The sequence below is a fragment of the Botrytis deweyae genome, assembly GCF_014898535.1.
Source record: "Botrytis deweyae strain B1 chromosome Unknown BDEW_002, whole genome shotgun sequence".
In the NCBI taxonomy this organism is placed as follows: domain Eukaryota; kingdom Fungi; phylum Ascomycota; class Leotiomycetes; order Helotiales; family Sclerotiniaceae; genus Botrytis; species Botrytis deweyae.
Window position 1 is genome coordinate 2,228,901 of NW_024066209.1, and position 20,691 is coordinate 2,249,591.

At 42.6% G+C, this 20,691-nt stretch overlaps 7 protein-coding genes across 7 annotated transcripts; 4 read left to right on the top strand and 3 right to left on the bottom strand.

Annotated features, from left to right (window-relative positions):
• Positions 1–119: 119 nt before the first annotated feature.
• On the top strand, positions 120–1,864 carry EAE98_001375 (uncharacterized protein; the record flags this gene model as incomplete). The annotated part of the gene is made up of 4 exons (XM_038948994.1): positions 120–215; positions 272–725; positions 774–1,134; positions 1,183–1,864. The coding sequence occupies 4 exons, from the start codon at positions 120–122 to the stop codon at positions 1,862–1,864; spliced, it is 1,593 nt and encodes a 530-aa protein (XP_038815260.1).
• Positions 1,865–2,965: 1,101 nt separating this feature from the next.
• EAE98_001376 (uncharacterized protein) lies at positions 2,966–3,766 on the top strand (the record flags this gene model as incomplete). The annotated part of the gene is made up of 1 exon (XM_038948995.1): positions 2,966–3,766. The coding sequence occupies one exon, from the start codon at positions 2,966–2,968 to the stop codon at positions 3,764–3,766; it is 801 nt and encodes a 266-aa protein (XP_038815261.1).
• Positions 3,767–4,837: 1,071 nt separating this feature from the next.
• EAE98_001377 (uncharacterized protein) lies at positions 4,838–6,623 on the bottom strand (the record flags this gene model as incomplete). The annotated part of the gene is made up of 3 exons (XM_038948996.1): positions 4,838–5,858; positions 5,913–6,406; positions 6,468–6,623. 3 exons carry the CDS (start codon positions 6,621–6,623, stop codon positions 4,838–4,840), a joined length of 1,671 nt encoding a protein of 556 aa, XP_038815262.1.
• Positions 6,624–9,382: 2,759 nt separating this feature from the next.
• On the bottom strand, positions 9,383–9,782 carry EAE98_001378 (uncharacterized protein; the record flags this gene model as incomplete). The annotated part of the gene is made up of 2 exons (XM_038948997.1): positions 9,383–9,666; positions 9,722–9,782. The coding sequence occupies 2 exons, from the start codon at positions 9,780–9,782 to the stop codon at positions 9,383–9,385; spliced, it is 345 nt and encodes a 114-aa protein (XP_038815263.1).
• Positions 9,783–11,183: 1,401 nt separating this feature from the next.
• Positions 11,184–12,466, top strand: EAE98_001379 (uncharacterized protein; the record flags this gene model as incomplete). Its single annotated transcript, XM_038948998.1, has 4 exons — positions 11,184–11,577; positions 11,641–11,737; positions 11,807–12,180; positions 12,243–12,466. The coding sequence occupies 4 exons, from the start codon at positions 11,184–11,186 to the stop codon at positions 12,464–12,466; spliced, it is 1,089 nt and encodes a 362-aa protein (XP_038815264.1).
• Positions 12,467–13,349: 883 nt separating this feature from the next.
• Positions 13,350–15,619, top strand: EAE98_001380 (uncharacterized protein; the record flags this gene model as incomplete). The annotated part of the gene is made up of 7 exons (XM_038948999.1): positions 13,350–13,405; positions 13,466–13,585; positions 13,649–13,744; positions 13,800–13,920; positions 14,052–14,591; positions 14,703–15,339; positions 15,417–15,619. 7 exons carry the CDS (start codon positions 13,350–13,352, stop codon positions 15,617–15,619), a joined length of 1,773 nt encoding a protein of 590 aa, XP_038815265.1.
• A 760-nt stretch (positions 15,620–16,379) lies between these two features.
• On the bottom strand, positions 16,380–19,781 carry EAE98_001381 (uncharacterized protein). The gene is made up of 3 exons (XM_038949000.1): positions 18,271–19,781; positions 18,163–18,222; positions 16,380–18,105 (listed from the first exon to the last, which is right to left on the bottom strand). Exons 1-3 carry the CDS (start codon positions 18,357–18,359, stop codon positions 17,223–17,225), a joined length of 1,032 nt encoding a protein of 343 aa, XP_038815266.1. The 5' UTR covers positions 18,360–19,781; the 3' UTR covers positions 16,380–17,222.
• Positions 19,782–20,691: the final 910 nt, after the last annotated feature.

The following is a 20,691-nucleotide window of genomic DNA, read 5'->3' on the forward strand; positions in this document are numbered from 1 at the left end:
GTACATCCTGGCGATTGTCAAGTATAAAGCCATCAGAAGTTCTCCAGTCTTTGTGAAGTTGCGATATGCAAGATTGCAAGTTCTGCAGCTAGTTGTTATATTTGAATCAATTTCGTACAATGGCTCGAAAGTACCTTGGAGGTTCTGGTGAGGCATTGACAGTATGGATATCCATTGCTGCTTCGACAGTCTTAGTTTTCTATGGCTACGACCAGGTAAGTGTCCTGCCAGAATTATTAGAAAAAAATCAAAGTGCTGACTACCTTGTTAGGGTGTTTTTGGAAATGTGTTAGTTGGTGACGACTTTCTTCGAACGATGGGGTACCCAACAACAAGTGTTCAAGGAACTTTAACTTCGGTCTATAATCTGGGCTGTTTCTTTGGCGCGCTCTCTACTATCTGGACTGGAGATCTTCTTGGTCGACCTAAAGTAATACTCCTAGGAAGCACCATCATTGCCTTGGGTGCACTCATTCAAACTGCTAGCTACGGTGTTGCGCAAATGATGGTGGGAAGAATAGTGGCGGGATTGGGAACAGGAATGAACACCGCAACTGCAGGTGTCTGGCAAGCCGAGACTAGCAAGATGAGAAGTCGTGGGAAACTTGTCATTATTCAGATGGCTAATTGCATTACCGGATTCTCAATCTCTAATTGGCTTACACTTGGATTTTCATTCACCAAGGGTAGTGTGGCATGGAGATTCCCTCTGGCTTTCCAAATATGTGAGTTTCTAAATACTTGAACACGATATTATACTAATAATATGTTAGTCTTCACTGCTGTAATCTGGGCTTTATGTCCATTCCTGCCAGATTCGCCGCGTCTGCTTATTAGAAAAGGGCGACACCAAGAGGCATATGAAGTTCTCGCGGCACTTGAGGGTCATGGTGCAACCATCGACTCTCCATCTGTGAAACAACAATTTAATATTATCAAGGACGTCTTAGATCGAGAACATATGAACACATATACTTGGTTTCAATTGCTGTCTGGTAAAGGTCCATCTGGAGTTCTGAGACGTATGATTTTAGGAGCTTGGATGCAAGCAATGAATCAAATCAGTGGTATCAATGTCACTAGTTATTACATGACATACGTTTTCATTCATGCACTAGGAATATCCGAATTAAGGTACGAGTCCTTCAGCATTCAGGTCGCTCACAACTAACACGTAATTAGAGCACGCATTCTTGCAGCCGCAGGGTCTGTCGACTATCTTCTTTTCGCCTGCTTAGCCTACTTTGTGATTGAGCGATATGGTCGCCGACGTGTGATGATGGTTTCTGCATTTGCATGTTCTACTTGCTGGATTATCATCACCATCGTACTTGCATTGACTGTCTCTGATCCAGCACATAGCTATCAATACGGAGCTGTGGCAGTCTCATTCTTCTTCGCATTCTTTGCATCTTTTGGCATGGGTGTTTTGGGAGTTCCATGGCTCTATCCTACCGAAATCAATGCTCTTGAGATGCGTACCAAGGGTGCATCTCTAGCTATGGCTACCAACTGGATTATGAACTACATGGTTGCCGAAGTGACTCCGTCAGGAATTGCAAATCTTGGATGGAGATTCTGGATTATTTGGGCAGTCATATGCGCGAGTTTCGTTCCGATTACATATTTCTTCTATCCGGAGACTGCAAACAGAAGCTTAGAGGATATTGATCGCTTCTTTGAAAGTAAACCTGGACTCTTCATCCACCGAAATAAGATAGCTACTCAGCTACAGAGACCACAAATATATGAGGAGGAAGATTTAAGACTCGGGAGAGCTGCAGAAGAAAAAGAGTTTCAAAAATCGAGCTCTGGCCAAGACAACGGTATTGAGATTATGGAAGTGGAACACAAACTAGCGTAAACCGGGGACTTGTTGCCAACAAAATTGTTTCATTTTCATTTATATGTTTAAAATTACCGCTATATCTTTCGCATGAGCCTGGTTCACGACTGGCTTACAACCATTCATGATACTCTAATTTCAGTTCTAATATAGATTTTAAGAAACGATCATCTTTCTCGCTGCACTCTATTATTTCCTTTCATAGAATCTCTCTCCTGTCCTTCAAATCTATCGGATCATATCCTAATCCAAGCTCTTTGGAGACATTGTTCTTCTAATAGATTCTTGCCCCAGAGTTATTGAGCAGGTACTTCAAGTGATACTACCGTCCCTTGATTAAACCATCTGTCTATGGGCTTCTAGCGAATTCCTGCCCGCAACAAGATCCGGATGGTCTACGTGGTTAAAATCGCAATAGAAAACAAATCGGGGAGCAGACAACTATACTTGAGGAAGGAGAAAAAACAACTAAGAGCTGACTGCAGATCGTATGAATGCTAGACGTTCATCGTTCATTCGAAATGGTGCAGGCATCCTCGACTTCGTGAAAGATAAATTCCAGAAATGTGGGAATGGAACATTCATGAAATTGCAAGTAGAGATCTCTCTTTCTTCCCATGATCTATGAATGCACCTTGTGATACTTGGTCGAGATCTTTCAGTCAAGAAATGTTGGCTGACGATGAATATTATCCATAGTGACTTCAATGTGACAATCAATTACGTGGAGTCATTTCAACCAAAGAAAAAAAATGCTTGAACTTTTTTTTTTCAACTTTCCATGTCTACATAGATTCTTGACATGTATTCCCAAAACAATTTTCATCACATTGAATCATTATTGATGATAATTACATTTTCGGCAGCAAATGACTTGCTGAATGCCCCATTCATTCGCACTCAGTCACTTTTTCGGCATTCACCATGAATGCTTTATATAGTCGAAACAATGCAAAAGTTTAAGTACGGCTCATTTAGCATGGCATATTAGAGGGAATTCCAAGAAGTCCTTTATATAAACTGTCATTCTAGCTCAGTCGTATATATAAACTCTCTCATGGATCTCAAAACCCTCAACACACATTTCAAAATCAACCAACATACATGTCTCTTTCAACAATGAGCGCTGTGTCCCCTAGCCACCAGCTACCCACGATCATACCAACCCTACCAGACTACTGCATTAGAGTAGCCTTCAAATGCCAGACTTGCCCCGACACCGATCTCTTCGAATTCAAACGATGCGACAAAGCAGTACAATCCAACACGTGGTACCATGCCTGCGAACACGCCATCACTATCAAAGTAGCAAGCCAAGCCAGTATGTGTAAAGACTGTTGGGGTCTAGCAGATGGCTTGGGAGTTCCTATCTGGAAGGCACTGTACCAAGAAGGACAAAAGATCAGTGATGCTTTCCTCAAGACGTTCGAGAATCTGGGACGTTTGGGATTTAGAATTAGAGGGGCACAGCATAGAAATGTTCGAGTCAAGGGGACCATTGTGTGGATTAAGAGGCTGGAGGGTGAAATACAGGGTGTGGAGGGGTATTTCCCCTGGCGTGCATCGCTGGATAGTCTCTCGGATGAGATTGTAAAACCGAAATATCTTTTTGGAGGTCAAATGAGTATTGCGAGTGCGTTGGAAGATGGTCCGGAATGCGTGGAAATTATAAGACAAAAAGTTTTTGAGATCAAGGAAAAAACTGACGCGGCGCGAAAATTTCTGGATGAAAGGGGGTTTATGATAGAAGGAGAGTTTCTCGGGCTAGCGTCTGAGTCGCATGGCGATGCGCAGGCTGATACACATCGATGGGGCTTTCTGCAAGGGAATGAAGTTGGTCAGTCGGAGGATGATGATTCGATTGTAGTGTGGAATGGGAAGAATGGGAAGGCTGTGAAAATTGAGGGGGTGGGGAAATAGGGGTAGGGTCCGCTAATGGGTTAATGATATGATGATGGTTGAGATGGGAAGCTTGGGAACGATTGAGATTTCTCTCAAAGCCTGAAATTGGTACTTCTGGACGTGTTAGTTTTTTTTTATAGAAGATCCGACACTTTTTAAAATTGACTTTTTTCTACCAAGATTGTCTTTTTGTATACCTCCTGTTATGCGCCCTCGCGCCCATGCTAAATTGATTGAATAGCCGAGAACAGGAGCAAAAAATGAGGGAAATTGATTACCCTCATAAATTCCGTTAAGTAGACCACGCATAAAATTTCCAGACTTGATAGTACTAAACAAACCCTTGAAAATTCTTCAAATCTGATAACATTTACAATGTCAATTCTTCAAATCGAACTAAACCATTCGAGTCATCGAAGGATTTCGTAAGTAATCAACTCTAATCTGTTTCTTCTCCCATGAATAGAAAGATTGCGAATCTATAATTTTATTCAATAGGATGAATGAGATACTATTTTCGTAGAAATAGGTAATCTAGGACTATAAATGACTTTAAATCATGTTGGTGAACTTGCCAGATATTATTTCATATCGATCATATTGTGATTCAATGATGTGATTACACTGCTTTGGGATTTCCCTTGATCGTTATCAACTCTTTTCATAAATTATTGAATATGTCGTCTTATATAGACATAATAAATATTTTAGTGCATTGATAATGAGTAGTCTACAAATTGAGTACTCGGTCATATTAGAACAGTAAGTTGAAATAGAGCGAATATGAATAGAAAAGGAAAGATGACGACAAGTGGAATATTTCGTGTAAGCACTGTTCAAATGGCGAGGAAATGGAAGTTATTTGTACGACTAATATCATTTTTGGTTATACTCAAAGTATAAGTTTTGAATCTTAAGTTCTATCCTAAGTTCTATCCGCCGCTCCCGAAATTCGCTGCTTTTCTGATGACTCTCAGTAGCAGTCCGTGTCGGAGCTACATGAGTTCCAGACTAAAATGTCTCTGTCCGACACACAACCATTCGCATCATCTTACCCGTTGATGCTTCATGATCCCATTTATCAGACTTTCAATTTCCAACCAACTTCACCCTGCATGGAAGCCCGTCACTTGGATGAGCAGCTCCAGACAAGATCTGATAAGCCCTATCTCCATCGAGTGTTCTTGGACCAGTCTTCGGATGCAGACTATCCCACTCCTCATACACACTCCTAATTTCAAACTCTCTTGCAGTCAAAACAAGAAAAATCTTCATCTCCATCATCGCAAGTTCCTGTCCAATACATTGACGTGGTCCAAATTCAAACGGTCGGAAGGTGCCTTTCTTGGGGTATAGACGATGACCTTCTTCAACGAGCCAGCGCTCTGGGAGAAATTCGCTTGGTTCGGGCCAGTAGACAGGATCACGTTGGATAGCGTGCGAGTTTGACCATACCATGAATCCTTCGGTGGGGTATTGAAGTCCATCGGATCCTGTCATGAAGTAGCCAGCCTCACCGCTACGAGCAGTGGAAGCAGAGGGGTACAGTCGTAAGGTTTCTTTTGCGACGGCCATTGTATAACGAAGTCGGTTCAGAATATACGGATCTTCTGTGATTTTTCTTGCTGCTTCTTTGTGGTCTGGGCCCAGAATCGTATCATGCTCGGCAATTAACAGCTGGCGGGTCTTAGGATTAGTCCAGAGTAAATGGAGGGCATAGCACATGGTACTGCTTGTCGTATCGTGACCGGCAAAAATGAAAACTCTTAATTGAGATGTAGCGATGTCTTTGAAAGCGGTGTCCATGGCGTAAGTAGTGCTGCCTCCAGGCTTGCTAGCAAGATAATTATCCAAAGCGAGGTCGATGATTGATTTGCTGCGAGTGCTTTGGGTACCTTTATCAACAATGTTTCGGCGTTCCAAACGCATATCCAACTCTCTCCAAATATATTTTACCATTCGGCGACTATTCCACCAGTTGACAAGAGGGCGAATAGGATTGTAGCGTTGGAATGGATTGACTTCGTGTCCAAATGATAACCAATCTAGTTGACTGAGTAATGCAGAAACGAAATCGTTTGTCTCAAGCTGTGAATTCAAGTGTGTGTTCCTAAGCGTTGTTAGAAACTAGCCTGACGAAATCGAATCCGAGGGGTCTACTTACAGAGCCATCCGACTAATGATATCCAGATTCAATCTAGTTGTTAAATGATCCATGATGACAATGTCTGAGTTCACAGCCGCTTTTCTCAGAATCTCGCAGAATACAGACATGTCTTTCATCAAATCAGGAACCAGAGTCATAAGATGACTAGCGTTGAAGCCCGGATTGAATATGGTTCTCCATTTTCTCCACTCTTTGCCTTCCATTGAGACCAAGTCATTTCCACCTGTCATAGGCTTCAGATATTCACGCATGGCATGAAACTTGGGCAGCGGGTGTGATTGGGTCATCTGGTAAGCTGCATCTGGTCCTACGGCAACCAAAATCTCACCACCAAAGGGCCATGTATCCAGGTAGAACAGCGGGCCAAGGTTAGGATAGAGGAGTTTGATCTGGTGTGGGAGGACGTGACGATGAACATCGCTGGGCAATCGAGATACAATTTCGCCAATCAACTTCAAGTGACCAAACACCGGGTGATGCGGAGGCATTGGCTTTGAGACTTGGTCAGCTATAAGATCATGAAAATCGAGACGGACGTTTGCCATAACTCACCAATCCATCTCTCTGCATACGCTGGAACTTGCTACGCACACGGTATAGTTCGATAAAGAATTTTGTAATTTTGATGCCAATTACCATGAAGCAAGCAAGAATAAAAAGACGCCAGCCCGGAAGACTCATAGCGAAGTAATCATTGAGGAACGACATCTTTCCACGAGGCCAGGTAAGAAGATTTGTAAAGTATCAAACAAAGTGTAAAGAAAGGAGCAATTATAAGGATCGTATGCGAAGTAAGTGAGTGTGAAGTAATCTGAAGATAGAAAAAAGTCGGGACAGGAAAGACTTGAGCATACGATAGTCAGTTAGCGCCACGAAAGAAATTCTTGTAATCATATAGAGCGTATCTAGATATTAAAGTAGCTCGCTGGAGGTTCCGTATCACGAACCGATGGTCCTAGTCCCGTGTCAAGATTACTGCCCGCAATTTGTAATGAGCTAGCTTGTATGGCTTCAGTGAATACATCAAAATTTTCCACGCTAAGAGCAAATGGATGGCGCTAGTACCAATTCTCATAGGACCCTATCTCTTCAAAACAAAGGCTTTCTTTGTATAGGATCATATCTAGCTCATAGACTATCTCTGCACTTAGCAGAGAGAATTTCGAGGCTCCTTTTGCAAGAGTCCAGCTTTAACCAATAAGCGAAACAATACTACACGATCGAAGCAATACTGTGGGATCTTAAAATCATAAGCGAAATATTATGTCCAGATCCCTAATCTCATCTGTTGGAAGTTCAAAACATCTCAAAATTCTTCTCCCTCATGGCGTGAATTATCTTAAGCACAAGCACGTAGTAATATCTCATTTCAAGTGAATGGGTCTTATTATTCATCTGTTGAAAGGGAATTGTTATTATCTTTTATTCGGTTTCATCAGCTCAATTTGAATAGTTTAAAGTCAACAGAGAAATCATCTCTCTGGATACCTAGGTAATATCCGAAAGATTTAACCTAGGCATATGCGATGCAATTAATGGTAAAAGTTGAGTGAACAATACTCATTGGCTATTGTTGTTGATATAGCTAACCACTGAAGGTGAAAGAAGAGCATTAGAGAATCCACTTGGAGATCACATGTGTTGGATTTGAGCCAAGAACTATCGAATAGACCCGTGGACCTTCTGATTACCTGCTCTCGGGACTTGTTAAGATAAGAAGAATGCATTCAATGATATCAAAGGCAAGACTTGCAGAAGGAAGTGAATTTGAAAATCGGGACATGTGTTCAAGGAGATCTGTGACTGACGGAATTAATTGTGTATATATGTGGAAAACTTCATCCAATTATTCGAACCATTAAAAACGTACGCTTCAAATCGCAAAGAAATCTGCAAGGTAACAGTTTTATTAGGGCAAGCCAGGTGGTTGCTAGCAAAAAAGAGACTTTATAAAATTTAAACGACAGTCCTATTTTCGCGAGGAAGTTATTTACACCTGTAAACTACTGTTGCAACCCAAACTTTTAACTCGGCATTCTGCTAAAAATATTCATGTTTGTGATGAGGTTGATGATAGCCATTACAAACTAGGTCTTGGGGCGACGAGATACTAATGTCCAAGCATGGGGTAAAAAGGTTGATTCAAGCCTGAAACGGGATTGAATAATCGTTGCTATCATCTTATATGCTTGAGATCTTCAATAATCGATCAGTCGCTGGTTAATGAATTAATAGATCAGTACCAAATATGAGTATATGGACAATTACACAGCTTCCTTGAGCTCGTTACTCCTTTCTGTCTGCTAAAGTAACTTTGCAAACCACACACGATTGATTAAGACAGCCATGAAAGAAAACACCCGTCAATCTTGAATTTGCAACCAGCATCACCCGAGGCATTCTTATCAGACTGATCTCAAGAGTGAACTCCTGAAGCATTCAGACAACTTTGTCTCCGGTGATATTGATGGTAGTTTCAGTCTCGGATAACTTTCTGGCACAAATATCTATTCCGAAGCATGGGGTAGACTGTTCGGCTGGCAGGCCATGGATCGTTACAGTTTTTTGAAATTAGAAGGTTAGAAACAGATGCTTCAGTACCTGGCATGTAAAGTTATAGTATTATATGAGGCCGAAACAGACTGCTGGTATCCAAAGATGTTGTAAGCATCTTGGACGCTATGTAGGTAGGTAGGTATGTATAGTATATACCTATGGAGTATATATCTCAACCTCGAAACTCAAGGGCAAATAAATTTTCCCTGGTGTATGTAAGCAACATTGATTGGCCCACCACGGCCTTTGGCATACCCGTGGACCCCACAACAAGTTACGCGCCACGCGCTACGCGATTTCGAGAGCTTCAGTTCAACTTGTCACTTGTCACTTCACTCGTCATTTTTTATCTCAATTACATGCATTGAACTAAGACTTCACGACTAAGTGAGCAATCCTCAAGTCATAATATGGGGAAGCTGCCTATAAAAAGCGGGCGCAGATGTCAAGTGTTGATCTATGTGCACAGGATGATTTACTTAGTGGTAGATCAAAGGCGGTGTGCTAACATTTACCTCCGTCGATGCCACATTCGTGTATCAAAGGGATTATTGCAACTCATACCAAGTCTACGAGTATTGCGGCGAAGAAGCACAGCAGATCCAGAAGAACCATCTGACAATCTGATACAACTACACTGTAGTGAGATCGGATAGCGTGCTTTCGGTCTGAGAATGGGCTAGTGCACATGGATCCCGGCTAATTGAATGCACGAACAAACACACGTTCACATTCAAAAGACATAAAATAAAGTCGCGAAAGGTTTTATAAGAGTATGAATACACTGCTCGGGAATTCATGGGCTTGAGAAGTAAATCTCTAACCCGAAACATCCAGTGCTATATATAACATCGGACACTTTTAATCTCCTTCTCACTTGTACTTTGCTCATCCCGATCAATTCCATCCCTTCAAAGGAACTCAGTAACATCAACAGATGGCCGGTAGTCTTCATCATCTCTCTTTTCTGCTGTAATACCTTCTACCCTCTTGGTAATATCTTCGTCCCGCTTGTAGTCTCCATCATATGTCTTTTCTGCTGTAATATCTTCGTCCCGCTTGTAGTCTAGAAGGTCCTCGCCCCTCTTGTAGTCTACAATATCCTCACCCCTCTTGTAGTCTACAATATTCTCGCCTCTCTTGTAGTCTACAATATCTTCTCCTCTCTTAGAGGGAGAGGAAGGATCCTCGAGTACTATTCTGAGTTTCAGAGTATGTTCAAAGTTCAAGAGTGATTGATATATACTTACAAATCGCACGTCCTGAGGCATAGCCAACGAAGGCGACAATGATCAGCTTCGAGTAATGCATAGTGAATAGTGGTCGACTTGGTTGGGGAAATATGGAAAGTTTTAAAATAAGTTTGGAATCCAATTGGAGTGTTCGAGTGAAATAGTGAATTTTGGAAGTTGTGCCGTTTGTCAATTTATATCAACGAATTTGTCTTGAATGAAAAGTGCTATCAAATCGTTTTCAGCTTGAAGAGAGCTCTACTTATGATAAATTGGGCGGTGTAAATTTGCCGATCAATTGTAGAAGTCTTTCCATGCCGCGTCTCTGCAAGACAGCATGCTGATAGTCAGCATATTTTTCTGTTTATCATACAACAAATCAATTCGCCTCTGTTCAAACATTGTGGGAAAACTTGGATCCTCAAATTCAAGCATTCTGCGAGGGCTTACGTATTGGCACACATGCAATACAACAGTCAATGTCTCGATGTTTATGTCTTACGATGCCGAGACCGTGGTCGATCTCTTCTACCAGAAAATAAAGCAAAGCCTTGAGGTGCATCTTTTCTTTTCGACAGATAAGAGTGTCTACCGTTGTTCGCTAGAGAGAAATAATTGCATTCCCAGATCCCGATTTAGATTGCAGTCCCGATCCCGATCACGGATCGTAGGGAGACACGGTATCATGCTGAGTTGTCTACGCACGCTTGTCTTGCGGATAATGATATGGGATAAGTCTAGCCCACATAGCGCTTATCATAATGTTTCATTTCCCCCAGAATCCCGAATTCACTGCTACTCAATATGTAGGTAGTCTCGGGTAGTCCCTACGTCCCTGGGAGGTTGCCAAGACTCAATATATGCGCTCAAGAATGTATTTCGTACAATCATCTCCAGAAGAACGGGCCCACTGTGTGCAGATTGCGATTGCAGATAATCATAAGAAGACTATTTTTATCATGAAAAGGGGGGAAGTTTGCAGTTGGTCATCCCGAAAGGGTATCAACTTTGTGACTACTTCTAGTTGCAGCAATGACGCATGCAAGGTAATTGAAATATAGGGACTACAATTTATGATTCGATGCATGTGATGATCTGTCATTCGAAGACAAGTGCGACTAAAGAATGACATAGGCGAAAAAGGTAGGTAAAGTTTTTCGATCGACACATTAGTAACTCACTAAAAGTAACAAAAAAGAACAGCAAGCTGAAACGTTAACATACGTACGCTGTTTTATGTAGCGACTATTGAATTTAATTCCATCACAATGACACAAATTGCTCTATGCCCGAGAAAGGTCGATCAATTACATCATATTGGGGAAGTTCTTTCGCACTCCAGCATAGATTTCAGTGGATTCTCAGGACACGAAAGCTTTAGAATCTTGCGGGAGATTGAGCACCAGCATCTGAATCGTTCATCGATCCAGTCCCGTACGTTACCCCAAGCACTGCCACATCTCAACATTCAAATCCAAATATGTTGAATCCCTTTCGACAAAATCGGTATTCGCCGGTCCTCTCTGATATCGAGTCGGAGGAGAAAAATGAGAGGGCTCTACAAGGCCGACCACTTCAACCGCCAAAATTACTTTGCGCGGTAGTTCTTGGGGCTTTGGTTCTGGGGATAGCTTTTTTCAGTGGTGTCATTTTTGAGAATCACTTCCTTCGACACCAAGCTCTAGATCCTTATCAGAACAGAGAGCGTTGTAGCAATCCCTCGACGCGCAGAGAGTGGCGGTCGTTCAGTGCAGCAGAGAAAGTAAATTATCTGGATGCTGTCCAATGCCTAAGAGAGACACTGTCGAGATTGCATTCAGGTTATTCATTATACGATGATTTTCCTTGGGTTCATACAAACATTGGAAACTACTGTGAGTGTTAATTGTATTTTGCTTCAATTGGACCAAGAACAAAATCGCTGATGGTTTCTGGAGCCCACAACGCCGCTGCTTTTGTTGCGTGGCACAGATACTTTTTGCATAGCTATGAAAGAGCTTTGAGAGAAGACTGCCACTACACGGGTTACCTAAGGTATGTATACTAGCACCAATCCAAGTTTCTCTAAAAGCAAAGGAACATTGATATTTATTTGTGCTACAGCTATTGGGATTGGTCCCTTGATTGGGAAAATATAGCCCACTCCCCTGTATGGGATAACGAACTGGGCTTTGGCGGCAACGGAAATCCAAACTCAGAAGGTATTGACTCACGTGGAATCGGGCAGTGTGTTGTTGATGGTCCTTTTGCTCTACTATCCGTCCCATTCATCAGCTCTAAACACTCCCGGCACTGCTTATCGCGCTCGTTCAACACAACCGATAGTTCAGAATCATTGAAACTTCAACCTTACATGCTCGATCAATTGATGGATACAGACGACTACGAGGAATTTAATCTGGGTCTTGAAGATGCTGCACATGCTTCAATTCCTCATATGATTCGAGGGGACTTCTCAATGTTTACTGCTCCATATGGTGAGTGACCTTTCTGCCTTGAAACTCTTATTGAATTAACACACTTACTCATCTCTGGTCAGATCCCGTTTTCTTTCTTCATCATACGCAGCTTGATCGACTTTGGTGGTTGTGGCAGCAGAAAGATATACAAAACCGCTTATATCAATACCGAGGCGTTACAGCGTTTAAATCGCCTGAGCAGGCCTCAGTCCAAGATCTTCTACTTATGGGAAAGCTGATTGCCGATATTGAAGTCAAGGACGTCCTTGATACAGAATCGGGAGTACTGTGCTATAATTACTAGCCTGAGCAAATTAAATCTACCGAGTTGGAGAAATGCACTGCTTATGCACTGCTTGTTGTGCCCAATTTCACTTCTAAAAGTGACATTGACATATTTATAGAGGGTGTTCAAAATTTCATCTCGGAGCATGGTTATTCAAAGTCCCCCTCTCTATACTGAACTATATTTGGTAGTCTCAGTGAGAAATCTAGACATGTGTATATGTTACGTTGGAATAAGTTCTTCCAGCTTGCTCTTTAAGATGCCTGCTTCTACTCCCTATTTAAAGAAACAGCTTGGTATGGGAAACATTGATTTCACGCAAGATATTACTGCTTTCCTGAGCGGTATACAGAATTAAGGCAAGACCAAACGGCGAGCGCCCATAGTTGAACGAATCAGCTTTGCATATCTATATGTGGGGTTAGTTTGGTAAGCATGCGGCACAGGAGAAACCCAGCGTCCTTCAATTCTAGACATCACAACTCTACAAAATTATATTTCAATACTCCAACGAGTATATTGTAGTTACATAGCACCACGTCTTGACAATTGCTACCCAGGTAGAAGGGTGAAAAAACGACATCATTACAAGAATGGAAGCTACAATACATGATGAAGTTGACGTATCTCCCGAGTTCCGAGTTCTGTTAATGTGAAAAACCGGCACAGCTGCAGGCACTTGGAATACGAAACCCACAGTGGTGACATAAGCCAACGGTTGTTAGCTTCCTTGGGTGTTGTATCCCACAGCTGCAATTTTGTGTCATGTCGTTCCGTTCAAAGCTTATCAATACAACATATTACATTCAAACCCCATCATAATCTTCGATCTCAAAGCTATTACCTCCCTCTCTGCTGTTTCCCTTCTTTACCCGAACACTCCAAAGACCCCAAACACAAAATGGCGCATCAAGATAGTGTCGGCATCGAAGAGATTTATGATTACATCATTTGCGGGTTTGACTTTCCCCCTCCCCTTCTGAAATGTTGTAAACATCTAGCTAACTGTTCGTCCAGTGGCGGAACCTCAAGCTGTGCAATCGCAGCTCGACTTGCAGACAATTCTACTGTATCCATTCTTATTGTTGAAGCCGGGGCTAGCAATGACACATATCCCGCTACTGCAATCCCTGCTGCGTAAGAACAAAGTTTCAAAAAAGTCTCTGATATTTCACATGTGACATAATCTGATTATCCCAGAGTTTCACAGATACTTGGAACTGAAGCCGACTGGAACATCAAGAGCGAGCCTTGTGAAGAGCTCGAAAATCGTCGGTTGCATCTTGCGAGGGGAAAGTGGGTTTTTTGAAAGTTCTAATTTTGGCTTGTGAGATCTAACTTTGAAGTAAAGGTTTCTTGGTGGAAGCAGCGGTTGTAATGGAACATTGGCTATTCGTGGGAATCGACAAGATTTCGATAATTGGGGTCTTGAAGGGTGGAGTGGAGATGAGATGTTTAAATACATGTCAAAGGTACGAAATTATCTATCATTCATTGTAGTTTATTTATATCTAATTGAGAAGTTCATTTACGTTGATTGGCCCGCCTTTCACATCGTCCCAAAACGGGCCGTCATGACTAAATATCATTAACATGCCCCTAGGCTGAAGCATTCCATAACAAGCCATGGTTCGATGCCGAGAAAGATGCACATGGATATAATGGTCCTGTTATCACATCTCCCCATGATCCAGCACCGATTTCAAGTCTTGTGCTTGAATCATATCAATCAATGGGACTACCCTTGATCCCAGATATGTTTAGTACCGGCAAAAGTGCACATGGCTGCGGACACGCTGTTCGAACAGTCTCCCAAGGCACTCGTACTATGTCTACAGATTACATCACAAGTTCCACGGAAAATTCAGGTATATCAATAAGAACAAACACATGTATTGATCGCATTAGCCTTGAAAAGGATAAAGCTGGTGCGCTACGAGCTAAGGGTGTCTTCCTGCAAGATACCACTGGTCAGAAATCTTTCGTAAAAGCTCGCAAAGAAGTTATCATCTCAGCAGGAACATATGGAAGTCCAGCAATCCTCCTCCGATCTGGAATCGGCGCCAAACAAGAAGTTGAAAAGCTTGGAATCCAAAGCCAAGTTGATCTCCCAGGTGTTGGAAAGAATCTGATGGATCATTTGGTAAGCATACTTTTCTGATCATTCGATATGTCCAGCCACATTCACTTATGAAAAACTCGGGATACATTTTCTTTCCTCGCAAGACTTGCTTTGTGTCTAATTCAAGACTAGGTTGTCCTTTCATTCTATGAAGTCTCCAAGCCAGCTCTCACCAATGACCATCTTGTTTGGCACCCCGGTGGAAAAGACAAATCGTTAGCTCAGTATAAAACCGACAAAACCGGATTTTTCTCTCAATTCCCATTTGGAACTTTTGCATTTGCTCGTCTAGACTCCAGACTCTCAGATTCCCACCTCTGGAACTCCGCTTCCCGCGTTAAAGGTCTCGATCCAATGGGTCTCTCACCCACCCAGCCCCACGTCGAATTCTGGAACACAGAATGCTATAGTCCAAAATACATGTTCAGGGACTTTCCCCCAGATGGCAAGTACGCGTTTGCAATGGCTACGGAATTCTTCGCGCCACGATCGCGAGGTGAAGTCAGTCTCAAGTCAAGCGACCCTACGGAAAACCCTATCGTGAATCATCGGTATCTCGAAGATCCCTTGGATATGCTCGTATTCAGCGAAGGGTGTCGCATGGCGAATGAAATTGCAATGAAGGGGGCAGGGACGAAGGATATTGTGATTGGATCATGGCCACGCTCTAGAAATCATCACACGTTTACTGCGCGAGAAGAATGGGTACCTATTATCAGATCCAATGCAGATACATATAAGTCTCCTCTTTCCCAGAAGTCACTGTCTCGTTTGAACATCCCTCTGTCCTCTGTCTCATCTGCATCACACATATTCTCAACCAGCTGACACTCCTCCCATTCCTAGGCTATCATCCAGCCGGAACATGCAAGATGGGAAGACCCGACGATGCTCTAGCTGTACTTGACGAAAATCTCAAAGTGCGCGGGATCACCGGTCTTCGCGTCGCAGATGCAAGTGTGATGCCCTCTCTCATCGGAGGACATCCCCAAATGCCCGTTTACGGAATCGCCGAAAAAGCTGCGGATCTTATTATTTCTGAAGAGTGATTTATACTTCACAGTGGGAGATTCGGGACAGAATAATGTGCATGTCTTTGGTACACTCGTGGGTGCACGAACGGATGAGATATGATCAACACTGACTTAAGTTTAGCAATATCTCTTGGAATAGCAGTTTAAATAATTTGAGATTTGATGACAAAGTTATAGATTATGATATCAAACGATTGAGAAATCAATTTGCTATCAATTTTGAAAATTGAGAAGTGCTTTGTTTGCTTTGTTAGTTGTTCATGTATTCATCGGCATGCCTGAAACTACTGCATTATATAACAATCTACAAAAAACCCATCTTTACTCTTTACACCCCCTCTCCTTCACATTTCACACTTCAAATACCCTTTCCTCTCCTGCTCCCTCCCCCAACTCAAGATCGCCATACTTTCTACTTTCTTTTTTCTACTTTCTACTTAACAGAATTCCGAATTATCCCTCTCTCTCTCTCTCTCCCCAAGTTCAAACTCCACATACATCTAGGTAGCTCATCCCATCTTACCTCATACCTCTTCCCAACCCAATCACATCACATAAATCACATCAATCACATCCATCACATCAAATATATCAAATACATTAAAAACGTTCACCACAATCAAAGTTCGAATAATCCAAATAGGTAAAATACACAAAATAAGATTACAATTCCCATTCTCCATCCCGCAAGAGCGCGCACGCGCTCCTCTCTCCTCTCTCCTCTTTACTCCCCACTCCCTCCATCTCATTCTCCGCACCAAACAACAACAACAACAATACCACGAAAACAATATGATAATACAATAAATACAATAAATACATACATGCATACATGCATAGATAAATACATACAGTAAGCAAGCAAGCAAGCAAGCAACAAACAACGTATAACGTATAACAACCCAACAAGATAGCTAGCTAACCAAGCCCCATCTCATCCCCTCGGAGTAAATTTTTCCACAAAACCCCCCCAAAAAACGCCCGGTTTCGCTTGCTTTCGTAGTGTAGTGCTTATAGACTATGCATGTACATGCGAATATACAATTCCAAGGATGTGATGTCATGTGATGTGATGTGATATTCCTGCCACTCCCAAATATGAGTTTCCGTTCCATCCATCCATCTATCATTCATTCATTGATCCATTCCATTCATCATAAATCCTCCCCCAAAGAAACATATCAGCCACGGCCCGAAGTAAGTAAGTAATTCTATATTCTGTTTCCTTGCGATGCGAACCCACCGAGATTTCCATTATTCAGCGCGTATCATCGAAGATTCCCGATTTGAAAGATTCCCACATCACGGGGCTCATGGATGGCGGGTTCTCAATGTCTCGGGCGTGGTGATATTTCGTCAGGTGCATTTATCCTATTATCGTGATATCCATTCCGTATCGCACGCCCGTCCATCAGGCTCCAAGCACAAAATAATAACATACAAAAATAGACAAAAAACGCCCGTAATAATCATAGCAAGGCTGTGTCAGAGCAGGAATGGATCCGTCCATCCACCTAAAATTTTGCCTAAAGATAGCCAGCCAACGCCTAAATGTGGGTAACATACAACATAAAAGTCGTCAAGTCATTAGCCGAGGCAAAACCCCTCTGGTATGAAATCAAGGACGAAAGCGGCTTGCACTCCTTTCCTGAATCTGCTGTTCTGTCGTAACGTATAATCGGTCTAGGTAAGACATAGCTTCCGCGTCCTTCAAAATTTTAGCTACCTGAATCCCGGCTGAAATTAGCTGGAGGATATTCCTATCATCCTTCAATGGGCGTGATTGATGCTTTGCAGCATGTCTCATTTCCAGGCTATTTTCCAAGATGGTAACAAATTGCTTTATCTGGCCATTATATAATACCCGGGCGGGTATGCGCCTCTTGGTTGCGAGACGTTTGAGAAGGTACACCCACTCCGTCCATTCACGATCTTGGGGTCGTTCCACAGGTCGACAGCTGTCACTTAGAGGAATAGGAAACTGGTACTTGGCCACAAAGTCAAAAGCACACTGTGACAACCGGTCATTGACTCTATTTAGGACACTATCCTGTTCCTGTACCACAAGGTTTGTGGGAAGATGCGGCAAATCTCTCTCCTGCTGGGCAATGTATTCCGGGGGTGGTCGTTGTAAGAATTGATGCGGTCCATCAAATTCATCCCTATTAGATGGTCGTCTTTGAGAATGGCCTTTCCCATCACTTCTTGCTTTTCCGGACGACCGATTGACAGAGTCTAGCGTGTAATCCGTTGGGCTGGGAGATGCCGCATAATCGTCCATATACGTCTCGGGCGAGACTCTGCCTTGAGGCTCCCAACTTGGACCTTGGCTTGTGTAAGAACCATAACTTGGTCCTGCAGTTCCATATACATTTGATGATGAACCAACGCTGTAAGCATTCGATCCATAAATTGAGTCCGGGCGGGCTAGAGGACTCGAGGTCATGGGTGCAGTGATAGGGTTGTAAGACGAGCCACTTAGATCCGGGGCATATGATGCGCTTTGAGGTTGGTTTTCAGCTTCCTTGGTCCCGAACTTGGGATACATGCGTTCTTACCTGGGGTTTGGATAAAAGCCACCATCGAAACTCGCGCGGTTGCCGGTGGAATATGTGGTCCTTGCTGGTTAGCTCTCGATCATGTAAGTTTGCAAATTTGTCGCATACCTTCTCGACGAATCCGGAAGACTCGTAGGAATCGTACGTCCATAACTAAATTCCGGTTGGATGTGAATACTTCTTCTGGATGCCATCATTTTGAGATATCAAGTTTTAATTCCAGGTCCAAATCCCGAGTCAAGAGGAAACTTGATACTTGTACGATACTATATGAAAAAGAAATGAGATGGAAATTAGAGATAGGTCCTTCTTTGTCGGATGACAATTAAATGCAAAATGGCTCCAAAATTGGTATTGATAGATTGATTGTCCACGATTTAATTAATGGGTCCAGCAAGGATATCCAGATCCAGGAACAGGGGCGGTGAGTATGCCAGGTGATCCAAGGGTTTTGTAATTTTTGAAACAACAAAGCTTTTATGCTATCAATTGATCTGATCTGATGGGGGAAATGGAAGAAGAGGTAGGAGGGAACTGGATTGTTATATAGACAAAAATTCATGGTTTATACAGCTGAAGCTCACTCGAAGCTTTACCGTAAAGATTTGACATGTCCCTCAAGAAACTCCGAGACCCTCCAAGCACTGATAGGGCAATCAAGAAAAATACCTGGTAGAAATCAGGAAGCTATGACCTAGGATGAACAATGATCTGAACTGCATTGGGGGATTCTTGTGCTCCCAATAATCTTGAATTTTCGAATCTTTGAATCTTTGAGAAGCGTTGAGCGTCTCTCGTCTGCCAGGAAAGCCAGTTTCCAGATGGAAGGTTGGTGTTTTTGGCCCCCAAGAAGTGCATTGTCAAGAATCTGGTAAGGATGCTCCTTCAAAACAAAGTTACTCGGTGCTCAAAGATCGACGTCGCTCATTCTCTTTCCGCAAAGGCTACATTAGAAATCTTATCGCGAAATGCGATGCGACCAGCCAGAGAACATTGGCAAGGACAGACCTCGGAGCCAGTGGGATGTTGTCCGCTGTGCTGTTCGGTATACGGAATACTTTGTGGCTGCATTAGGCATTATTGGGCAATTTATATCCTTTCTTGATCTCGAACAAGGTGTGACGAGAGCATAAAGTAAAATTGTGAGTATGTAACAGGTATACCTGGAAGAGAGCCAATACCGACACCAACCACCGATCTCAAGCGTGGCAAGCGCCAAAAAAAAAGCAGATAGAAATTCGAATGGCATAAAAAGTATGGGGAGTTCGGAGAGTGGGTGGAAGATGGGACAAGGAAAGCCCTTGGTATGTATGGAGAAGAAGAGATCTCCGGGGCGGTGACGGGGCGTCTATCTAGTATCAACGATGGTATGATCGTATGAGGCTTTCTCGGCCCCCAAGGTTGGCGAATGGTAAGGGAGAGGATGGAAACAATGGAATCCATCGTGTCATTTGCATCACTTGTATTGGTATGGCTATTGATTGGTATTGCGAGTAGCTGCGGTACTAGGGAATGTGGTGTATTCCAAGGTCCTTCTCTGATTCGATATCAATCGTATAATCGATATATACTCTCTTACCGAGTGGCTGGTTGGGCATAAACGCGTTAAAAAAAGCCCAATCAATGCATTACTGCCTGTTTGTAAAATATTAATATTGAAGCATAACAACCTTATTAAGGGCCCATACGAGAGGTCAGAGGTATTAATAGTCATTTTATACTTGATTTGCACTGAGACGGGGCGTAAAATAAGAAAACTTCGGATGATGTGTTGTAAATCTCGACCTGGACATCTTAGACAGTGGCGAGATGCATGGAAAATCAAGATGAGGATTGACTTTGCTATTTCCTATCCGAGTAATTGTGAGACCGTTGATGTAAGATCCCATTCATACCACCTTCTACAATGCGATACCAAGCACCAAGCATTCAGGGGCGTACTATTTTTGACATGCAATTGAGTTTCATGAAGAATCCCGTGGGGTGCTGAGGGGTACTTGGGTACTTTGGAGGTACGTTGACGTGATTTTGATATTTTGATATCTTGATAACAACCCAACTGGGCAAAGTCAATGATCAAATGTAAGATTACAAAGTATACAAAGTATACGATGGGATTTGAAATATGCTCGTATGTTAAACGTCAAGTAGGATGAGCAAGGAGTTTCCTTTTGGCCTGAGGGTATTGTACGATGCTGAGCTCCAGTTTTCCTTCTAGAAGGGAAAAGGAGACAAATGATGTTTCTAGTGCTTCACGAAGGAAGGACTGTAATGAGTGATGATATACTTGATGACTTTCTTACTACAAACACACCTTGTTGCCCGAATTACACCTCGTTGACTGTTCTAATTTCACACCCTCAGAGTACCAACAAGTACCGGTACTTGTCATCAACTACCAGTATGAGCCTTCCAAAAAAGATAGTGAATACTAATTAATGCTTCCAACCTTCTAAACCTTCTAGTGCTTTACGTTCACATCTCCGAAATCTACAAGACAATCCTGGGGGTCATGAAAGTTGATGTGTA

Excerpts from the sequence above, each read along its gene's own strand:
- EAE98_001381 (XM_038949000.1), bottom strand. The coding sequence starts at position 18,359 with ATGATGGCATCCAGAAGAAGTATTCACATCCAACCGGAATTTAGTTAT. Across the intron at positions 18,223-18,270 it reads CTTCCGGATTCGTCGAGAAG|GACCACATATTCCACCGGCA; the intron begins GTATGCGACAAA and ends CTAACCAGCAAG. Across the intron at positions 18,106-18,162 it reads GGCTTTTATCCAAACCCCAG|CGCATCATATGCCCCGGATC; the intron begins GTAAGAACGCAT and ends CCAACCTCAAAG.